The 22,553-nt window shown below is 37.5% G+C and overlaps 5 protein-coding genes across 6 annotated transcripts; 2 read left to right on the forward strand and 3 right to left on the reverse strand.

Annotated features, from left to right (window-relative positions):
- Positions 1 to 531: 531 nt before the first annotated feature.
- LOC141841592 (protein DMR6-LIKE OXYGENASE 1-like) lies at positions 532 to 1,735 on the forward strand. The gene is made up of 2 exons (XM_074729769.1): positions 532 to 1,329; positions 1,409 to 1,735. Exons 1-2 carry the CDS (start codon positions 532 to 534, stop codon positions 1,673 to 1,675), a joined length of 1,065 nt encoding a protein of 354 aa, XP_074585870.1. The 3' UTR covers positions 1,676 to 1,735.
- Positions 1,736 to 2,010: 275 nt separating this feature from the next.
- Positions 2,011 to 3,825, reverse strand: LOC141841114 (flavanone 3-dioxygenase 2-like). Its single transcript, XM_074729235.1, has 4 exons — positions 3,576 to 3,825; positions 3,230 to 3,477; positions 2,733 to 3,060; positions 2,011 to 2,643 (listed from the first exon to the last, which is right to left on the reverse strand). Exons 1-4 carry the CDS (start codon positions 3,774 to 3,776, stop codon positions 2,377 to 2,379), a joined length of 1,044 nt encoding a protein of 347 aa, XP_074585336.1. The 5' UTR covers positions 3,777 to 3,825; the 3' UTR covers positions 2,011 to 2,376.
- An 8,608-nt stretch (positions 3,826 to 12,433) lies between these two features.
- LOC141837798 (brassinosteroid-responsive RING protein 1) lies at positions 12,434 to 13,401 on the forward strand. The gene has a single exon (XM_074725167.1). The coding sequence runs from the start codon at positions 12,590 to 12,592 to the stop codon at positions 13,190 to 13,192; it is 603 nt and encodes a 200-aa protein (XP_074581268.1). The 5' UTR covers positions 12,434 to 12,589; the 3' UTR covers positions 13,193 to 13,401.
- A 1,143-nt stretch (positions 13,402 to 14,544) lies between these two features.
- On the reverse strand, positions 14,545 to 16,881 carry LOC141842402 (pentatricopeptide repeat-containing protein At2g33680-like). The gene has a single exon (XM_074730610.1). The coding sequence runs from the start codon at positions 16,879 to 16,881 to the stop codon at positions 14,545 to 14,547; it is 2,337 nt and encodes a 778-aa protein (XP_074586711.1).
- Positions 16,882 to 17,596: 715 nt separating this feature from the next.
- LOC141841489 (tobamovirus multiplication protein 2A-like) lies at positions 17,597 to 22,532 on the reverse strand. 2 transcript variants are annotated; one of them, XM_074729664.1, is made up of 7 exons: positions 22,454 to 22,532; positions 21,987 to 22,363; positions 21,170 to 21,269; positions 19,618 to 19,698; positions 19,437 to 19,541; positions 18,127 to 18,336; positions 17,597 to 18,034 (listed from the first exon to the last, which is right to left on the reverse strand). In XM_074729664.1, the coding sequence occupies exons 2-7, from the start codon at positions 22,232 to 22,234 to the stop codon at positions 17,927 to 17,929; spliced, it is 852 nt and encodes a 283-aa protein (XP_074585765.1). In that variant the 5' UTR covers positions 22,235 to 22,363; positions 22,454 to 22,532; the 3' UTR covers positions 17,597 to 17,926. The 2 variants fall into 2 exon arrangements, with proteins under 2 accessions (XP_074585765.1, XP_074585764.1); XM_074729663.1 differs by lacking the exon at positions 22,454 to 22,532 and having other exon boundaries at positions 21,987 to 22,434.
- Between the last annotated feature and the right edge of the window lie 21 nt (positions 22,533 to 22,553).

Genomic DNA, 22,553 nt, shown 5'->3' on the forward strand with positions numbered 1-22,553 from the left:
GCTTCATAGACTTTTACCCAAATTTATTTTCTTAAGTACGAACTAAATTAAATTTATCGATAGGCAAAAGAAACTAATCATTCTCACAAACGTCTTCAAAAATTTGATTTTGAGCGGTGTAAAAATTCTGCAAAATTGTTTAAATTATGACATAAACAATACGGTAATCAACATGACGTCAGCTCTTCCAGCATAATAAACCCTTTATTCGCACGTCTTTCTCTCTTTCTTCGCATTTGATTCGCCCACACTCAACTTAAAAATTGACTAAAGCAAAAAAAAATAATAAAATAATAATTATTCAATATAACAGTTAGGTACGTTTTTGAAGATAGTTTTAAAAATTGAATGCACGACATGATAAATAATAAATTGTTTTTCCTCATTATTATTATTTTTCAAAATAAATAAATATACTATAAATAGAAACCATAAATATAATATAGAATAATAATCGCATAGTATAAATTGGGGCGAGCAGAGCCGTGTATTTCACCTCAAGCGCTTCCTCTTCTTAATTGCCTCCGAATCATGACCGAGACCGCTGCAGTCCTACTCGCCGACGTCGCCCGTCGCGCTAAGGATGTGCCATCCCGGTACATCCGCCCGCCTTCTTCGCGCCCAAATCTCGCCGACGTCGACGCCTCTGGCACCGCCACCATCCCTCTGGTCGACCTGCTTGATCTCTCCGGCCCCGGCCGCGCCGCCGTGGTCCAGGCCATCGGTTCAGCTTGCCGAGGCCATGGATTCTTTCAGGTCGTCAACCACGGAATCCCCGACGACGTGATCACCTCCATGCTGCGCGTCGCCAAGGAGTTCTTCCGGCAGCCGGAGTCTGAGCGGCTGAAGATGTACTCCGACGATCCGTCGCGGACGACGAGGCTGTCGACGAGCTTCAACGCGAGGACAGAGGAGGTCGGCAGCTGGCGCGACTTCCTCCGCCTCCACTGCTTCCCTCTCGAGGACTACCTCCACGAGTGGCCGGCCAATCCCCCGGCTTTCCGGGAGGCGGTGGCGGAGTACGCGGTGAACGCGAGGCGACTGGCTCTGAGGTTGTTGGGGGCCATCTCCGAGAGCTTGGGGCTGGAGACGGATTGGTTGGTGGCGGCGCTGGGGAAGCAGGCGCAGCACATGGCGGTGAACTACTACCCGCCATGCCCCGAGCCGGAGCTCACCTACGGGCTCCCCGGCCACAAGGACCCCAATGCCATCACTCTACTCCTCCAGGACGGCGTCCCCGGCTTGCAAGTTCTCGGCCAGAACGGCAGATGGATCGCCGTCGATCCTGTTCCGGGCAACTTGGTCATCAACATCGGCGACCAGATTCAGGTACGTACAGCCATTTCTTCATGCATGTATAATCTCAATGAATCGATGGATCGTTGTATTAATTATTTGTGATGCGTAGGTGCTTAGTAATGACCGATACAAGAGCGTGCTCCACCGCGTGGTCGTGAATAACTCCACCGACAGGATTTCGGTGCCGACGTTCTATTGCCCGTCCCCGGAGGCAGTGATTAGGCCGGCGCCGGCGCTGGTGGACGAGGAGCAACCGGCTGCTTACCTTGAGTTCACGTATGGAGAGTACTATGACGAGTTCTGGAACAGAGGTTTACAACGAGAGAGTTGCCTCGACATGTTCAGAGTCGCCAATTTAAAGTTATGCCCTGAATAAACAACCAGAGAGCTGCCTCGACGTTTAATTAGACTCAAACTCTAAAGATGAAAATACCTTGAAAATCCTAACACGATAAAATAATAAAAAGATTAAAATTACTCTTTTATTCATATCATTCACTTTAAAAGAAAATTTATCCCCGAATTACTGATCATATCATCGTCAAAAACATTGTCAGAAATGTCAAATGACAATCAGGAAGATCCTCTCATGTTAGGAAGCAATCTCAACGTTAGATATCTTTAGTTGAGTTTGTCGAGGATAAAAGAAAAATATTCAGCACAACCGTATCAAACCACGTTAATATCAGGATATAATTATTATTAAAATGATTTGTTTCTTTATTAAACTATCAAAGCATTTATTAATATTCATCGGGTAAATCGTGATTAATCAAGAAGCTAAGTTTTTTATTGTCTTACACTGTTGCTCTCTCAGTGTAAGCATACATAAATATATATCTTTCGCCTCCCATATGAAATTATTATTGACTCCGTCCTTCGTTCCGGCATCTCGCGTGGTTCGCAGGGTTCTGGACCATCGTGCTCCTTCCGTTCACAATTATTGCCAACCAAATTACCTAAGAAAATATGGCGATCGAGTAAAGTAGATTCGAACTCGATGCTTCTTTGCCTCGATGATTGACAACTTCGACAAACACACCACATGGACTACGATTGATTCCTGCAGGAGGAGGCCTAATTCTCTGACTCTAGCGAGGAAGCGTTTTTGAAGAGCTCCAAACAGTGCTCATCGTCCAGGTTTCTGCTCCAAAACCTGTCGTAGTACTCTTCGTAGGTGTAGTTCTTATACATGGCTCGACCTCCCTCGCTAAGGAGCTTTTCAGGTGGGCTAATGAGCACGCCATTGGAAGGGCAAAGGAAGGATGCAACCGAGAGCCGATCTTTGTTGGCGTTCACGATCGCACGGTGCCAAACGCTTTTGTACCTTCCATTACTTAACGCCTGTACGCGCATTCGATCGACGACACTGCGAATTAATTAAAGCACACACACACACAAGAGAGCTACTGGAAGATCAAATTAATACCTACCTGTAGTTGATCCCCGATGTTGATGATGAAGGAATGAGGATCATCAGAACCGACAGCGATCCATTTGTCGTCTTTGCGAATCTGCAGACCAGCAACGGTATGGTCTTGGAGAAGAATGGTGAGGGCGTTGGGGTCGGTGTGGGCTTGGAGCCCGTAGGTGAGATCTGGAGCTGGACACTTTGGATAGTAGTTTATAGCCATGTGCTGCTCTTGCTCTCCCAACACCTTCACCATGTGTTCCTCCTCCAGTCCCAAACCAAGCGATATCAATCCCAGCAGTCGAAATCCCAGTCGTCGCACTTCCTTGCAGTAGACGCTCACCACTTCCCTGATCCCATCCATTAAAAAACCATATAACATATTTTAATTTTTCGTGATCGAGAAGATTTTCTGCTTCTGACGTCAGAAGCAGAAAAATAAATAAAAGAGGGTGACGTACTGCTCCTACGTTTGTGCTTACGTCACACAAAATTAAAGATAATTTATATTAAACTGACTTGAAGGAAGAGGGATTGGAAGGCCACTCGGGGGCGAAATCTTCAAGGGGATAGCAATGGAGTCGAAGGTAGTCCCTCCAGTTCCGCACCGTCTCCTTCCTGATGTTGAAGCTGGTCGAGAGTCTTATCTTCTTCGTCGGATCGTCGGAGTAGTGCTTCGCCTTCTCCTCCGCCGGCAGCCGGAAGAACTCCTGCGCCACCTCCATCATCCGCCGCATCGACTCCTTCCCCACTCCATGATTCACCACCTAATTAATGGATTATAGTCGTTCGTTGCTTCTTCAATTGATCGTGGAGTTGTAATAATGTGATCAATTATTAATCGCATGTGCGAGAGCTAGCGTACCTGGAAGAATCCGTAATGCCTGCAGGCGTCGGCGATTTGGGCCACGATCTGGGAATGGTCCGGCGAGCCGAGGTCGACGGTGGGTATGGCGGCGTCGCTGATAACTTCGTGGAGGCGCGGACGCTGGGACTCGGGCCGGACGTAGCTCGCCGGCAAGGAACCGAGTCGATGGGAGGCGGTGGAGAGCAGTTGATCCGCCATCCTGGCAACAACACGGTGCAGGGAAAAGGAGAACAAATTATGGAAGACGTCCTGACTTCTGATGGCGTTTGCTGGGTTACAAGCCGCGTTTTTTAAAGAGCGGGCGGGCGGTAAACATGCCGACACGTCGAGTGTTGCGAGGGGTCCACATTGCGTGTCCGCTGTAAATCATTACGATTGATGATGCAACAACGCTGACGTAGATTTTGTCAGACAACATGAAAATTTTCAAATTTATTTCCTAAAAATATTTTTAAAGATAAAAATTTTATCTTTTATATTTATTTTTACTTGAACTTAATTCCTAGATTTTAATTATCAATTTTATTCTATAAATTGTCGGCGGAGATATCGATCAACTGTAGCCAATTTGCTGCCCACTTCAAAAATGTGCTCACTTAGGAACATCTCTTCAATTTCTCTTTGAATTCCTACCGCACCGAGTGAATTTAACACGTTCTATATAATCTTTGAGTAAAAAAAAAGACAAAGATTAAAAGTAGCCTTTTATTTTATTTATCCTATATTTAAAAAATATTAAAAGAGTCCATATTATAATTACTATAATTTTAAGTAAATTTAATTAAAATTTATTTTATTTTATAATTATTTTAATACAAAACTATTATAACAGTAACTTTCACCAAAACATCTTTAAAAAAAAATAACCGATTAAAATTGTTTCAATTGACTAAAATTATGTTATATCGTACGTAGCAATATATTTTAACTAAAATATTAAAAAACAATTTAGTTAAATTAAAGCATTTGAATTTTAATCAATATTAAAATAATTCTAAAAATGTTATATCAAATTTAAACAAAGCCAACAAAGATATTTTTAAAATAAAAAATAAAATGAATATTTGTTGATATTTTTTGCTTAACATGTAAATTTAAATTATAAGTTATACATATTTAAAAATTGATCTCCGACGTATTTATTCATTTAAAATTTAAACACGATTTGAATATTTTTTTATATATATATTTTTCTTGAAGTAGAAGAAGGAGGGTCTTTTTAATAATAATAAAAATAAAAAAGTGCCTTTCAATTTTTTGTTTCTCTCCAAAACTAATAATTAATTAATGTATGAATTGGTTTCATTAGCACATCACATCACATCGATGTGCTGGAGGCGGCAGGTCTGGACGACGCAACCGACAGAGCCGGCCACCGCCCTCAGATGAGACGACGGAGACTTGTTCGAATTCCACTCTTTCTCGGCCGACGGCGGCCATGACGAATCGGATGGGAAAAAGATAAAAATGGCTTGAAAAATTTTCAATTCGGATGAGCATGCGAAAAGGAAGGGTATAATCAATGACGAAGCTAACCCGGCTAATCTATTCTGGGTTGATCGCTAAACTGATCTCAGACTCTCGGATTGTCTTTCCCTCTTTATTATATTCTTCTTTTTTCCCCCAATCTCTACGCTTTTTTTCAACATGGTTATATCAATGAGTTATGAAGTAGATAATTTTTTTTAATTAATACTAGTCAATAATATTATATTATAGTAATTATGATATAGTAATCATTTTTAATCAATATTATATTATAATAATTATTAATCATCTATGTTATAATATAGACGATTTGAATTTGATCGATACTAATTAGTATTAATTATTACAATTGTAATTATTATAATTATGAAAATACTATTGAAAATAAAAATACTTTCAAAGATAAAAATAAGTTAAATGAGATGTAATACTATTTTGATAATAAATAATTAAATAAATGTTTTTTTTGACAATTTCAATAAAAAAATGTTTTTTTTATTTTTACTCTAGCTAATTGATTTGAATTATTCCATCCACGTAAGACCTATACAATTGGGAAGAACAAATTTTCAAAACGCCCTCTAAATTCACTTTACTAAAGAATCGATCCAAATCTGAAGGAGATCAAAACGATGCAACATTTGTGGACCAAGATTCATCCTCCTCCTTTTCATCATCAAATAACGAAAGTGATAAAAGATTCTCAAGTGATCAAAACGCTAAGAAAGGAACATAGGAATATGAGCACATGAGATATTTAAAAAAGAATCAAGAATAATAATAAAGACTCAAAAGTATTCCGTTCAGATGTAAAAAGATATTTTAAAAATATCTCAAACACGTCATCCCTCATTAGTCATTTGGTAAAAATGTGTTCCGGGACAGCATTATCACTTGGTTATAATGATAATTTATAAAATTATCAAAAGTTCGAGTGAAAAAAAAAACAAAAGTAACTCAGGTAACAGACAACGATGATTACGTAGTTGAAAATAATTAATGATAATTAATTTAATTTTAAATATTATAATAATTATAATTTCGTAGCTACTATAATATTATATTTACTATTACAACAACAGTTGAATATTTATTATAGAGGAGAGGAAGAAATTGTTTGTGGGAATAAAATTTATTTATTTGAAGAGAATAAAACATAATTAATTTGACATTTACTATATTACTCTTTATATAATTTAGTTTCAAAATAAATTAAATTAAATTAATAATATTACTATTAGTATTAATAATAAATTAATAATAATATATAAATATAATTTATTTAAAAGTTTTTAAAATATATTTAAATTGGAATTTATTCAATTAATTAACTCAATTTCACTAAATATTTCAATTAACTCAATTTTAAAATCAAAAAGTAATCGCGAAAAAAATTTCGTTAACCTCTAAAATTATTAAAAATTTTAGGCCGCTGAGATAATTGCATTCCTAGTTTATAACACATTTATTGATATGATGATGATGTTGTATTATTTGAGAATCGATCATAACCTAAATCAAATAAGATTATCACTGATAAACTTAGACAGATAACCAACAATAACTCAAACCAAATGCGTATTGGGATTTTTTTTTATGTCGTCCAGCCATTTCTAAAACCCAGAATCCTTGTCCCGTCTGATTTAGAGTTTCAACATGTTGATAATCAACAGGTAAATTAATCAAACCTGATTGAACAAACGGTGGATCGAGGATAGAAGGGTAAGTAGCCCCCGGGGCATAGGTGAGTTGGTTGCGACGCAGCAGATTTGCAGAAGAGGGCAAGGGTTCGAATCCTGGCGAAGTCAGGCAATACCCTCCTGCGTCGTAACCAACTGCACTTTCTCGATTTACCTCTTCACAGATGGTCGTGAGGCCGACCGTGTGGGGCCGCTAAGGTGGCGGATCCACCTTTGCAGAAGAGGATAGAAGGGTAAGTGAATAAGGGATAAGATGCCCTTTTCATTAAAAAAAAAACAAAATAAAGGGCATCGCCGACGATAAAAATAAACATGCACATGTTTTTGTTTTCGCCGTTAATGTATTAAATTCGTTTCATTCGCACAAACAAAAAGCGGCGCCGCATTTCTGTCGGCATAACTTTGTATTGTTATTGTATCAATAAGTCAATGGAGATAAAGTCACTTCTGGCTACTGAGATGGCTGCGTATGCCCATTGTGGTGATTGGCTGGGCATTTAATCTGTGTTCTAGCTTTAAATACTTATAATTAAAGGATGGGCAAAACTTAAAAGAACCTTTTTTTATTGAAATTATAAAAAAGAATATTTCTTTCATTTATTTTCCAAAATAATGCTTTATCTCATCTCAATCATTTTATTTTTAATATTATTATAACAACTACCATATATATATATATATATATTTAAACTTAAATTAATACTAATAATATTATATTATATCAATTATAATTCATAATTATTATAATATATTTTTTATTTTCTATTAATATTGATCAATATTATAATATAATAATAACTATTATAATATAGATAATTTACTTTTTTAAAATGCCATTTAAATTCACTTTACTAAAGAATGAGTCCAAATCTATCTAAGGGAGATCAAAACAATGTAATATTTGTGGATCAATTATAGCAAAAGAGTGAAATCCGTCATTGCAACGGTTCTATACGATCGGTTCCATGACTATCTATGAGGAGATAAATCAAGAAAATTATAATTGATCATCATGAGGGAAGATATTTTTCTTGATTTCATCAAAATTCGACCCCTATTAAAATAATATCTAAACATTTGTGGACCAAGACTTATAGTCAAGTTGCTAAGCATCCCTCCTAATTATATGTATATCCTTTTCATCATCAAATAAAATAGCGAAAGCGATAAAAGATTCTCACGTGATCAGAATAATAATAATAATAATGGAACATAAGAATATATATGAGCTCATGATATATTAAAAAAAAAAAGAATAATAATAAAGACTCAAAATTATTTCATTGTCATGCAAAGATAAATTAAAAAAATCCGAACACATCATTCCCCATTAGTCATTTGATAAGAAAAGTGTTGCAAGACAATATTATCTATCGCTAGCTTAGTTCTAATGATAATTGATAAAATTAATTACAAGGACATTCTTTATTTTTATTATCATTAAAAAATATTCTATTTTAAAAATAGATATTAACAGGATGCTTCAAAACTCAAAAATATTATTGTCCAATTTCATTGTAGTAATTTTGAGTAAATTTATTTCAACATAAAATTATTAAAATTCTTAACTCTAAATCTTAACATATGGACCAAAGTTGCTTCAAGTAATTTTGGTAAATTTGATTTATGTTATAGTAGTTTTGATTTAAATCTATAATAATTTTAATAATAATAGTTAAATTAAATTAAGTTAAATAATTTGTACTAAATTAGAATATTTTTAACTAATATTTAAATAATTATGACTATTTTTAAAATATTTTTTACTATAATTATTAATAATTTTCATATGGCCCAATATTTGATGGTGTAGCTAGATCTATTTGTCAAAAATTCATTATTTGACTGGTCGATAAATTCTCAACTCAAATCAAAATGGATTGTAGATTAGGTGAATCACTCCATGAGCTCAAAAAAAACATTAAAGAAAAAAATTTTAAATTTAGATTGCAAATTAGGTGGGCTAGCGTTTCAGTTTTCTATTTAGTTTTAAGTTTTGAATTTTTTTCTTCTCAATCCCCACCACAATCCGTGTGAGCCTGACCCGTTAAGTTATGGGAAGATGGATTGATAAAATTTTAACTTAATCTACTTAAATATTTGATGGAGTGAATCAATCCAAATTAACAACATGCAAGGGTAGAGCCAAGAGGTATCCGGGCTATAGCCCGGGGGCCCAATACCATTAAAGAAGATTTTTTTTGGATTTATAGGTAAAAGAAAAATAAATTTGAATAAATGAAGAAAATATTCCGGGTAGTGAATCAATCCAAACCCGGGCTGGCTCCGCCAGTGACAACATGTATTATAGCTGACGGTGGCAAAAGGATAAGATAGAAAAATTGTCAGGTACATTGATTATTTTTAATATTACTATACAACAATAATTGGTATATGCAAAGACGTACGGGGATGGATATATAGTCTTTTTTTTTCTATGAGCGCAAGATTATAATGCACGACAGATAAAATGGGCCGGGAGGGCCTGTGCTTTCAGGCCCGGTGCAATCCTAAATGGGCCAGGCATACTACCGAACCGGGCCCGCGAAAGGTCACTCGATGACACTCGCACTTTGAATTTTGTTAATATGTCTCGTACTTATTTATATGTCACAACGATTCTGTTGCAACAAAGCTGTGACATAAATTTCTGTTGCAAATTCCATGGCGATTCTATCTGGGACATCTGCTACTTTTGATTGAGGCTCAGAGAGCAAACTTTGATCCTTTAAACTCCAAAAACGCTTTTGATCGAGGCACATCCAACTTTTCTCCTCAATTTTCTGTTATTTCCGGTAGCTCTGATACTGATCGTCGAGATTAGTGTTTAATACTATCTCCGTAAACGATATTGCTCCGCTACGGTGCTAACGGATAGCAGCAATTCGTTCCCAAGATGCAACGACGAACGTCTCGGAATAGTAGCACTCCAAATTCCGAGACCAACGAACTTTCTCGTAGGTTTTTGGACTCCGAATGCACTAGATGAGATGAATGCACAAGGAAGAGTTGAATCGATGAATTCGATGATCTTTCCAGCATTTGGAGGGATCTATTTATACCAAATGAAGAGATTGAATGCCCTTTGGAAGAGAGGATGTGTTCTTTGGGCTGGATCGATCTGGATCGTCCAATCTGGAGAGTTGTAACCCTTCACATAGCTCACTTTAATCTCATCCATCAGATCTGAAGGGTTGTGACCTTTGATCTCGCCTATTGTCATCAGCCATCGGATTTGGATCTAATGACCATTCAATCTAACGCTTCAGATCAAGTCTCATCCCAAGCGGTCAGATCGTGACTCTTCGCGATCCAATGCTTCAGATCGCATCATAACCTTTCCATCACACCTCTTTGATCAAGAGTTGTCATCCGTTCGCCCAATCAAAAGTCCAATCATCTCTTCTTGCCCACGTGGATGTCACATAGACATTGCCACGTCAGATACGAGCCTGACACGTCACCCGAGTGCCACGTAGACACTGCAATGTCATCTGGAGCATAAATTTAAGCTCCTCAAAGCGCCTACAAAGCGCCCATTGTGCACGTGCGCGCATGACAAGTGGCGGGCTCACAGGCGCAAGCACTTGCTCGCCCTTGAGAAGAGAGCACCTGGTCTTTTTGTGTTAACTCCATTAACACAACATCATTAATAAGGAAAGAAAACACATCGAAAATTTTCGATATAGGACTATTCTCCCTGTATTTCCTTATATATAACATTAATTAATAATTAATGTTATTCGGATCAATCTTAAACAATTAATTTTTCATTCATCCTTAATTGATTTTGAGCAAATTAATAGTCTAAATCTATCTACGCGAAACGTAGATTTCAATTTTGAAGTCAATTACGACTTTCATCAATTGATGACATTCTAATTTTTTCACAAAATTGTATTGGTTCATTAAGGCCCCAATATCCAATATTTTGTTCTTTTGAGAGGATTTCACTCTCTTTACATCCATTTCCTTTACCTTTACTTGTGTTGATATAGCTAGACTCTTTTCCCTCAGGGTTAGCTTGCTACTTGCTACAAAAGTACGACTCAAAACACTGAACGAGCTCCTGTTGCTCCCGGTGGCAATCAACAAGCCAACACCACCACTTTTCTAAGGGTGGTTGAGAATATTCCACATGAAGTGAAGTGCCACACAAGGACAGATCATGCTTGAAGGCATTCACGTGTTTTCAATAATCAATGGTACCATATTTCTCATCTTCAATTCGCTTGGAGTTTAAACTTTGAAAACATATATCTCGTCGATATTCAAATATACTTAACTCTTAACTCAAACATGATCATCTTTTAAATGGGTCGGTCAATCTGAACCGACCCACCTACTTAATAAAAAATCGACATTGTTGTATTCAAGAAATCTGTAAACCTTCTCATTTACTCTGAATATCATCATTAAGTTATCCAAACGTATGTATTGTAAGAGATTAAGAAAATCAACAGAGAGAAATAATTAATAAATGCTATGCTGCCAATTAGTTTGGTGATAAACAGCTTGTTAATTCAAATTTTTTATTGGCATTGCTTGCCTTAGCAGCCAGAGATTCTCATCACTTGGCTCCAAATGTACTGAACAAAAAGAAAGACACAAGTTTGACGCAATGACTCAGAGGCGGCTCCTTACTAGCTTCCAAATTAGAGGTCAATGACTAGATTGCCACTTTACAAAAATATTATTAAACCAAATTTTTCGATGCAAAAATGAAGGAAGAACAAGGTAGTCTGAGAGAGAGAGATCAATATGGAAAGGTGAGCTAGACAAATCTAGTAAATGCTTGCAAAGCAAGCGAAGCACATTGATCATTTAAGGGAGAGAAAAAGGAAGTCAAGAGACTCAAGTCACTACCCCAAATTATTCACTCTTATGCAAAAGATGAAATCCATCAGCTTTATCAAAAGTAAATCAAAAAACTACATTTGACCCAAAGAAGGATATTATCTCGACTTCACGGTCAGTCCCACTATGTATAACCAATTCTGTGAGGAGGTAATCGAGAAACGGCAAAAAATTATTCACTCAAACCATATCAAATTGGCTGAAAATCCGATTCAATTTTCACAATATTCGGTCAAGGCTTAGTCTTTGTTTTTGCCTTTGCCCACCTCACACTGACCACCTAAATATATTATCTAGAACGAGATCATCACCAAGAAACCCGGAATAACATTTGCTCGGCCATCTTCAAAGAAAATATTGATGTCACCATTAGTAACTAGAATATGTTATTATTTAGGTAGGTGCCTCTTGCAATTTAATTAATTAGGACTTGCCGGTGTGGTACCGATATTGATAGGCAAATCAAGATGATCGCCTAAGAAAGAGACCTCTTCATATTCAAAAATTACTCAGCAATAATAATATCTTGTATTTTAATGGATACTATTTAAAATATTGAATATTTTAAAAGATAAAATTTTGAAGACACGCCACGGCTTGGGCCGCGGCGGCCCGGATAAGAAGAGCTCCGAAGCCGCCAGCGAAGTTAAATGGACGGCATCGATTAAAAAACACGTAAGCGAGGAGCGCGTGAGCCGCGTGACGTGCGTGCGTGGGTGCCTGACAGAGAAACGAACCAGAGACGCACCTTCCTCAGCCATCACTTTCCACCGATTTAAATAGTCGGCGATCAGAGATCTCGCTCCACCACCGCGCAGGGCGCAGCTTCCTTCCTCCCTTCCTCCTTCCCTTTCCGTTCCGCGTCTTCTTCTTCTTCTTCTTCTTCTTGCCACCGAAGCTCTGCGTGTTGCAGATCTTGCGAGATCTTCGAGGTCACTCGGTCTTCTTCGTTTTCTCTTGGAGTTCATGGGGGTCCCGGCGGCCTTCCACGACGCGCTGCCGCCGAAATTCGTCGTTCATGTCATTTTACTCCTCGGGTACTTCCGCCGGCTCGTCTGCCGCGGCTTCGAAGCCGTCGGCCTCGGCGACCTGCTCGAGCCCGAGGACGCCCCTTGGCCCGACTCCGCTCAGCTCGGGGCGCGGCGCCAGGAGTCGCGGTTCTGGTCGCCGTCCGCGCTGCTGATCCAGGAGGCGCTCCCGGTGGTGCGGTACGAGGAGATAGCCACGGCGGCGGAGGGGAAGTACGTGGGCGGCGGATGCGCGGTGTGCCTGTACGAGTTCGAGGCGGCGGAGGAGGTCCGGCGGATGAGTAACTGCCGCCACGTCTTCCACCGCGGCTGCCTAGACCGGTGGCTGGAGCACGAGCAGTGCACGTGTCCGCTGTGCCGCACGCCGCTGCTGCCGGAGGAGATGCGGGGCGCGCTGGATGGCTCAATGTGGGCTGCCGCCGCCGCCGTCCCGGACTCGTACTACGACGACCTCGACGACTTCTACTCCTCCCCCGCTGTCTCGCAGAGCTCCACCATGCTTCTCCGCCATCAGCAACAGCTGCCTTTTTCTGCTTATTAACTACAAATTCCAGGGTTGAATCTTCCAATTGTATATACCACACAGCAAAGAAATCAAACCAGTAGCTAGAATTTAGGGGGGAAAACATAAAAGAAACGAAATAACAACAGCGAAAGAGAATCAAAAACACTGTTTTTTTTTATGTGTGAAGAAGTTTGTTTATTTGTGATGATAGAAACACATTTATGAGACTTTTACTTGTTCTTTAATCATCAAGTAATTGGCATGATCTTTAGTAAGACAAGGTAAAGCTAGCTTACTTTGATTTGCGATATACCTGAAATCTGCAAGGAAGACTGCAGTGAAAATGATACAGAAAGAACAATTTTGATGGAATCACTGAAATCTTCGTCCAAGAATGATGATAACTGTTTGCAAACAGAGAGCAGAATGATTAGATGCTCAACAAAGACAATATCATTTTTTAGTTTTTTTATTATTTATTTTGCAATCTCAGCAAGAGAAATTCTAGCTCTTCTTACCGTCCACAGACTTAGCAAGTGCAAATCTTTTCCATTTTCCCAGCACTTCAAATCCTACATTGCTTGATTTTGATGAAGCTCTTTGTGACTGTAACACTTGCACCCTTGGGACTTTGACACTCGAATGGTTTCAAATTTAAAGGCACTGTATCAAGATAAATTCATCACTGACTCAATTTGTTACCTCGGAATGCATCAAACTCAGTGAAACTAAATGAGTACAAATTGTATCCTTGAGCTGATGATCCCATGGATCTGTGCGTCACAGGAGCAATCTTGCAAGAGAAAGAAATCTTAGACGAGCAAAACTATATTATAGATTAGATATCTAAAATAATGAGAGTGCTGCTTCTACAAGTCTTACAATAATATAAAGATTCAAGCAAAAGAGACTAGGATGCTAGAAATAATAAAAATATAAAGGTAAATGAAATATGACCCTGACTTAGAGCTGCAATATGACTCTAAAGAAGAGCATTGTCATACAGAGAAAACCAAGAAGTACATTACTGTAAATTGCAAAAGCCATGTGAATCAAGGGCCTGAGAAAAATTTTCTGCCCAGTGAACCTTAACTAATATCATATACAATTTCCTTGAAGATTTTCAAATAACAAAGAAGTCAACCTCAATATATCAGATCAAAAAGATTAATTATGTTGTAATTGGATCTTAGGTCAAATATTAACCAATAGAGATACTCAAAGAACAAACAATAAGGTATTCATAGTAATCAGTTCACAGAAATCAAATATGTTTATCCAGTGGTTCTTAGGTCATAAAAAGCAATAAGATAATCCTTGTGTTAAAAAATTGCATATGAACCACTGTGTACCTGTCAAACCATAAGAGTATGTTGACAAATGCATGCTCAAATCCAGCTGCAGCCTTGTTGCTTGTAAAACTTCATATGATCCATTTGTTTCCTCAAGGTTTCTAAATCATCCCATCTGCCAGCTGATCCATACACATTTATAAGATGTAAAAAGGGCATTCGATTCTTTGGATCCTGTGATAATAGCTCTTTTGCTGCATGTGTTGCCAATCTAATGTTACAGTTTGTTCTGCAACCACTCAAAAGTGAAGTCCAGATCTTTGGATCAGGTTGAAAGGGCATTGAAGAGATTAGCCTTTCAGCTTGTTCCACCATACCCATCCGACATAAAAGATCAATCATACAAGCATAATGTGCTACATCAGGCATGATCCCATATTCCTGTCTCATTAAATTGAAGTAGTACTGAGCTCTATCAAACAAACACATATGATTACAAGCAGTCAGTATGCCAAGGAAGGTGACAGAGTCAGGAGCTATATTATTAGTTCGCATATCATCAAACAATTTCATAGCATTCTCACCAGAAACACTAAATGCGTATCCATAAATCATTGTATTCCATGTCACCACATCATGCTCTGTCATTTGTTCAAAAATTAATTTAGCTATCAATACATCCCCAAATCTGCAGTACATGCTTATTAGGGAATTTCCAACCACCAAGCATGATTCATGACCAAGCTTAATGGCAACAGCATGAATCTGCAATCCATGAATCACTATAGATATCCTGGATGCAGCACAGAGAAGGGCAGTCATCACCAATTCTGAAGGGCTTATACCAGATAATAGCATCTTCTTGTAAAGTAGAAAAGCCTCAACTAGCAAATTATTTTGGACAAAGCCAGTTATCAAAATATCCCATGAAGAAGAATTGTGTCTAGGGCATTGATTGAACATATCATAAGCTTTAGTTATCTCCCTGTGCTTCAACAAGCCAGAAATCATCATATTATAGGTTGCAACATTATGTTCAGGCATCTTTGTGAAAAGCTCCATGGCTTGTTGAAGTGAACCATATTCTAGATAACCACACATCAAAGTAGTGTATGCTACTGCATCCAACTCAGGCATCATGTTGAATAGATTTTGTGCTTCATGCAGATGCCCATCTTGTATGAATCTCAGCATAATAGCAGTACTCGCCTCAATGGTGGGTTCCTGCATCTTTGTGTACAACTCAAAGGCAGCATCCATTCTGTTATTTTTTAAGTAACCATTGATCATCAAATTCCATGAGATCTTGTCTCGATGTTTCATACCATTAAAAAATATCCTTGCCTCATCAACTTTATCATTGCTCATGAAACCCTGTAATAAGGTGTTACATGAACCAACAAAATTGCTCTTCATCTTCCTAAACTCCAAGATTGCTTCTTCTATGCTCAAGCACCTTAAGTACATTGCGATCAAAGAGGCTTCAATGCTCTCATAACAATGAAATCCAACTTTGATCACATGGCCATGAAATTTTCTTCCTTGTTTGACACTTTTTAATCCAGATGTGGCACTGAGTACATTGATAACACTAGCAGCAGTAGATTGGAATCCATGACCAATCATTCTAGCAAACTGTTTAATTGCCTCTTCATGCATTCCATTACTAGCCAAACCCCCTACAATTACTGACCAAGTCACTGAATTCTTGACGGGCATCAACTTGAACAACTCCAGTGCTTTGCTTACTTTCTTGATCAAAATATATCCATGAATCATTGCTGTCCAAGAAACAACATTACGAACAGGCATTCTATCAAATATCTGACGCGCATAATCGACCAGAAGGTTTAGAACAAAGCCTGAGACCAAAGCATTCCAAGATGAGACACTTGGACGATCTATTTCGTTGAAGGCCTGGATCAAGCAATCATACGCACCACATTTGGAGTACATAGTGATCAGAGAAGTGCCGACAAACACATTACACGAAGAACATGTTTTCGTAGAAATCCCATGTAACTGCTTTCCCTGAGCCAAAGCTCGGATATTAGCACAAGCTGACAACGCAGTGCAGATAGAAGTATGGTTAGGCACCAAGCCATCATCACCAATGCCCGAAAAGGTCTGCAGCACCTTGTCGTACTGTTCGTGTTGGGCGTAACCAGACATGATGGAATTCCACGAAATCACATCTCGTTGGGGCATATTGTCGAACAGCCACTGCGCGGAAATCAAATCACCTGCTTTCGAGCGTGCACTGATCAGTTTGTTCAGTGAAATTATATCTTGGGGCGGCGTCGGGCCAGGAGAGGAGTAAGAACTGAGATTAGTATCGGTCGCCTGCAAAGAATATGAGTAGCAAGATTGCACTTTGACGCATTTGCACGGGTGAAAGGTGGATTTGAGGACAAGAGTTTGCTTACGAAGCATCAGCAGTCCGTTCGCTGTGCACGAGACCAATGGAATCCAACAGAAAGACTGAACCGAGTCGCTGACGCAGTATATATATATATATATATATATCTCTGATAATTAAAATTACCTATATTTTATTTTTTTACCATAAAATCATTTAAAATAAATTTATTAAAATTATAAATTTAATAAATTTATAAATTTAATAAAATCCAACAGAAAGACTTAACCGAGACCTATGGATTCACAGGCTGCACGTTGATCAGGCATATATGTTTATGCCTCCTGCTTCATCTTTTTCTACAACAGAATTTACAGATATGTTTCTATCAAAAATTGAGAAATGTAGTGGAGAAGACTTTTTGACAGACATACACAACGGTTGAGGGGCAGTTAGGTTGACTTGTACAGAGGAGTAGTTATGTTTTTACAAGCTTAACTAATCCCAAATCGACATCTTGCATAGCACCTTGATTTTGTAGTTCCACTACTTAATACATGATCTTGTTGTAGAAAAACCACCACCATCATCTTAGAACCGTTTGTTTCCCAAAAAACTAATTTATCTTTGTATGATATATTTAGGGAAGATCTTTTTTTTTTCTAAAGAAAAAGACTTAAAAGTATTCTTCTCTTTAATGCACATATAAGAAAATTGGACATATAAATTTACTGTATATCAGAACAAGAAGATTGTGGGGGTTGCTGATCAAAGAATTAATAGAATTGATGCATTAAATCAAGCAAAGAACTGAAGGAAAAGTTGATGTACTAAAACACAAGCTTCAGCAATGCTGCATAATTTATACAAAGGGCCATCTCTGAAGGACTTAGCTCTCCATACTCATAATACTTGCGAGGTGCAATGAGATTTTGTCCGATAGAATAGATAGATACTGTAAGAAGAGATAAGAAGTTCGTGCAATGAAATCAGGTGATAAACTTGAGTTACACATCCAAGGAAACAGGGAAATCAATCTCTCAAAAGTTTCACCAGGTTGAAGAGAACTGACTAGCAAACTGTGCCAACCAAAAAGTTCATCCGATAGAGAATGGATGGTCAAAGAATGGTACAACGGCCACTTTCTTCCGTCTGCAACGCATTAGCTTGCTGGTATCTGCTTGGATCAGATGGGTTGTATGTGAACTCAGAGGTGTCGAGACCGAACTATCACAAGCAAATAAAAGAAAACAAAAGTTAAAGACCACATGGATAACAAGTAGCTAATAGTATTGACATAGTTGCACACAGATTTTTACTTTTTCTCTCATTCTTTGGCTCCAAGCATCATTCCTGCTAGGACGATGGTCGAGATTGCCAAGCACAGGTACTCCAGTTGCTGGAGCTCCTTGCCAATTCACTAATGGCTGTCGAACAGAAGATCTTGGAGCGATGTACTCATCGTCGCTATCATATTCCACAGGACTGTTAACAGCTCTCACTATAAGAGCCAACAAAAATGCCAAACCCTGCAGGTGATACTCAAATAATTTGAGTGGCAAGGGAGCTCCAAGTACAGGTCATAAGTATATTACAAAATTTATCAGAATTAAAGTTCAGATGAAAACAGACTAAAAGCTTCTCTCTTTTTTTTTTTTTTGATATTGTAACTACTTCGGACCAGTAGGCTAGATTTTATTAAATAAGTTGCTGTGACGGTAGGTAACAAGAAACAGAAACAAAATGAATGGATGAAAAGACTGCTACTATGATATTAATTCTTTATGATCCAAATTAAGCCCTAACTCAAAAGAATAATCACTAAGATCTCTTGCACAAGAAAGTTTGCTAGCTAGTGTTATTCTGCATATTGGTCCAAAGAAAACTGATTCATTAACACACATAAAGATTGCATAGATGAATGCAGAACCAAATCCATGTGGACAACCCAAATAGCTGAGACTTATGGGACTGGATAACGACGATTACAATGAATAGAGAAATAGAAAATTAGCACTATGAATACATAGTATCGACATGTATGATAACTACAAAGGTTTTGAATAAATCCTACGTATACATAGAATCGACATGTACGAATACAACAGAGGTCTAGAAGAAAACCACTCAACATGTAAGTTCAGATCTTCATACATATTTGCAAAGGTCTCACATTTTTAATATCTGAACACCTGAAAACCAGCACGAACAAGATCATTAGATTGGTTATTCCAAAACCATGCTGGGTTTCAATCTTTGAGTCCCCTCACCCCTCACCTCCAGAGGATAACAACTATTAATGGATAGGCAAGTTTTTGTAAGATAGTTTTGGCAAATTCATAAGACAGGACCATACAAAAAGCCACATTTACTGTCAAGAATCAAAATGCTACAATACCTCACACACTTTAACCTATATTCTTTTCTTGAATGAATATACTTGCAAGTCACCCAACATGTCATTTCCAATGAATTATACATTATAGTAATTTTTAGTAGTTAAAGAGTCACACATGAATCAGCTTGTGAATTATCAAATAGCATTTATCAACATAGAAAAAAGAAAGAAGAATAAAGTAATGATACAAAGACCAAAATGTTATTAAGAATTCCAATAAAACAGACTGACCTCTAATATGACAGCTCCAAGAGCAACCCACTTAGCTATCTTCCAATTATCATCCAAAAAATCATATATAATGTCAAAGTTCCCAGTTTTATCATCAGGAACAAGCTGCAAAGAGTCTAATGTCAGAATTCACCACAAGGAAAAACAAAAGAGAGGATAGAGATGTTACAAAGAAACTCACATCCTTCCAGCTATGGTCGAAGAATATGAAAGCAGCAGCAGCCAACTCAGCTACAATCAACAAAAAGACTAAGAAAGCATACTAATTTGTATTAAGGAAAGCATTGCCTCCAGCTTTCTTGAGCTTCATGTAAGAAGTACATTTGCCACATAGTTTATTATGAAAGAGTAAATATTTTACTCCTCTTTTTGTTTGTATGGATGCACATGTTGTATAACACTAACCAATATGACGTGTTATAGGTGTTTTTACAAGCAATACAAGCCAATCTTTACAGTGTCTTAAGTACTACAAGAGCATCACTGGTATATCTTTGAGGCAGGATAGAAAGTGCAGTAGTTCGGTCATAGATTACCTTTAGCAGAAGCCTCATTGATTGCATGTATAAGCATAATGAATCATCACTTGATCATTTATAAAATACTAACCTGATAACCTATCTATGTCTTTCAAGACATTAATATTTCAAGTACATTGTTGCATGCATGTGTCTGTGCGTGTGTGTGTGTGAGAGAGAGAGCAAATAATTGCATCTTTAGTTCTGTTGAAAGACTGAACATATGGACTGCAACCTCCAATTCTTATGTTAAGACAGATTAATGTGCAGCATGACTCTGAAAATAACAAGATATCTACTATTCTATAGATTATACAAAGTCCAACTATGTAGTTATCCAATGATGAACCAGAGTATACAGTGTTCCTGCATAACTGTACAAAAGAGCCTTTGATGGAACTCAAAGATTGAAATTGAAAAGTACTAAGTGAAGATAAGCTATTGAAGATAGGATGCCAGTGAAATTTCAATGATAACTCCCAACAAATTTCCAAAATATTCACTTTATTTTGTTTCTCATATGTTTCAAGTAGATCGAATCAGTTTGTAGAGCAATAAAGCAATGGGCAGATATCATAGAAATAAGATCCAAGTATATTAGCAAGAAATGCAAGAAATTTAAATGATAGAATCATGATCTCACAGAGTGGTTGCCTGGGTTGCATATGTGGATGCCAAGGCAAATTTTGTAAGGTGATTAAATAGCATCGTCATATGGTTGCATATAACATGTGCCACATGCAATTGGAGGGGAGAAAACTATTTGCTTCATTTAAACATGTTTAAACTGAATTAAATTGACTTAAAACACTAAATTAGCCTATTTAATAGTAACTTGTAATAATTAACTTAAAAGCTTATTTTGCAAGTGATAAATATTTTGGTTATTGATTGCATGCATGTTCTCTATGTATAATCTATTCTACATTAATACTGATCCTTTTATTTCATATGTTTTGCATCATATGATTGGTAAATTATTATTTTTTCTATTAGAAAGTAAAGTTGGATGTGCTGATTATGACCTTTATTGTATATGCTAGAAGGTTTAAATAATGACCACATATGCCTCTGCATACCAAATATATGTTATACAGTGAAATGACCGTGTACCCACCCCGTGCACGCTTTTTCAAACTTTTACACAAGACAAAAGTAAAAAAAAACAAATAGTTAAAGAAATAAATTTCTATATGTTTAATGACGTCAGGATACAGAAGATAAGCAGCAACCATTCCTTGACGCTGCTCCTATGCAACCAAAGCATGATATAACAAGTATGATAGCCCCAACACCTATAAACAAATAAATAAACCTGCAATACGTCCTATTTTGTCAATGATAAGAAGCAATAGTAAGCACTAAAAAAACTTATCCAAGATATTACTTAGGTTGCACACTTAAAGCACAACTATAAACAACAGAAGAAACCCAAATTAAGCCAAATTGTCTTACTCAACGTTGGACATAGATTACAAATGTAATTGAAACAAGACAAGTTCATATCTTAAATTCCTCTTCTACAACATAGTTTCTCTACAACTTGGAATACTAACATTAGAAAACCAGCATATGTATAAAAGGATTAAAATATTACCAGTATCTACTTGTGTTTAAGAGGCAACAAAAACAAACAAAAAAAAAACAATACAGACTTCTAGCACTAAATTATATATTGTTGGATGATCAACATAAGTATGCTGACAATTAGAACAAAACTCTTTTCTCATAAAATTCAGCACACAAAATTCTTACATTTGGACAAAAAGAGGGTTGACCAAAAAAGAGAGTTCAAATTAAAGGAAAAGAAAAAAATGATTTGAAATGGAAAATCAGGTTGAAAAGTTGCCAATATAATTTCTTTCAGCAGTCAATAACGCTAATATAAAGCATCTCAACAATCAAGATAAAAACTTGATTCTTTTCCATCATAGCCATGACAATCTCAGAAAAAGAAAGGTGAAAAATTCGCTAGATAAATCAACACCACACTCGAACCAAAATTGTATAACGAATCAGATGTAGTACGTACCAAGCTTTCGGTAGATGGTCAAGAAAACTGGACGAAGAGAACACGGCAATAAGCATGGGCCGCCCAAGCTTCAAGACTTCCAGATCGTTGCTCGTCGGCGAAACCGGGTCGCCGCCGTCGCCACCAGAAGCGATCTTATTCCACTGCACCAATAAGTAGATCCCATATCCCACCATCGCCAAACCAGTGACCGTCAAAACAAAATTGAAAAGCTTCAACAAACATTCCCAGAACCCCTTGCACGCCATGGTCGACGCTAAGACCTCTCTTCCAACAATTGCCGGCTCCCTTACAGGAGACGCCTATCCCGACTATCGACAAGCCCGATCCCAACAAAAAAAAAAGAGGCCCAAATAATCCAGTCCTCAAACTACAATCTACAAGGAAAAGAAAATTCGAAACTTTTCAGGATTTTCAACAAAATATACCGAAATAACTGCTATAGTTAACGAAATCGAGAAGATTGCCTGAACCTCCCTCCCTCGACGATCGCGAAGGTTCGAGGCTGAGTCGTCGCCCTTCTTCCTTTCGCTCTTGCAAAGGCATAATCCTCAAATTCACATTTTC

This window comes from Curcuma longa, chromosome 11 (assembly GCF_044706935.1).
Source record: "Curcuma longa cultivar G26 ecotype Majalengka, Jawa Barat chromosome 11, ITB_CL_G26_1.1, whole genome shotgun sequence".
Classification (NCBI taxonomy): Eukaryota; Viridiplantae; Streptophyta; class Magnoliopsida; order Zingiberales; family Zingiberaceae; genus Curcuma; species Curcuma longa.

Bases quoted from the DNA above. Each gene is read 5' to 3' on its own strand.
- LOC141841489 (XM_074729664.1), bottom strand. From the start codon at position 22,234: ATGGCGTGCAAGGGGTTCTGGGAATGTTTGTTGAAGCTTTTCAATTTT. The intron at 21,270-21,986 runs GTACGTACTACA...GACGTATTGCAG, and splicing joins GACCATCTACCGAAAGCTTG to GTTTATTTATTTGTTTATAG. The intron at 19,542-19,617 runs GTGAGTTTCTTT...GACTCTTTGCAG, and splicing joins TCGACCATAGCTGGAAGGAT to CTTGTTCCTGATGATAAAAC.
- LOC141837798 (XM_074725167.1), top strand. From the start codon at position 12,590: ATGGGGGTCCCGGCGGCCTTCCACGACGCGCTGCCGCCGAAATTCGTC.
- LOC141842402 (XM_074730610.1), bottom strand. From the start codon at position 16,881: ATGCTTCGTAAGCAAACTCTTGTCCTCAAATCCACCTTTCACCCGTGC.
- LOC141841592 (XM_074729769.1), top strand. From the start codon at position 532: ATGACCGAGACCGCTGCAGTCCTACTCGCCGACGTCGCCCGTCGCGCT. The intron at 1,330-1,408 runs GTACGTACAGCC...TGTGATGCGTAG, and splicing joins ACATCGGCGACCAGATTCAG to GTGCTTAGTAATGACCGATA.
- LOC141841114 (XM_074729235.1), bottom strand. From the start codon at position 3,776: ATGGCGGATCAACTGCTCTCCACCGCCTCCCATCGACTCGGTTCCTTG. The intron at 3,478-3,575 runs GTACGCTAGCTC...TCCATTAATTAG, and splicing joins GGCATTACGGATTCTTCCAG to GTGGTGAATCATGGAGTGGG. The intron at 2,644-2,732 runs GTAGGTATTAAT...ATGCGCGTACAG, and splicing joins ACATCGGGGATCAACTACAG to GCGTTAAGTAATGGAAGGTA.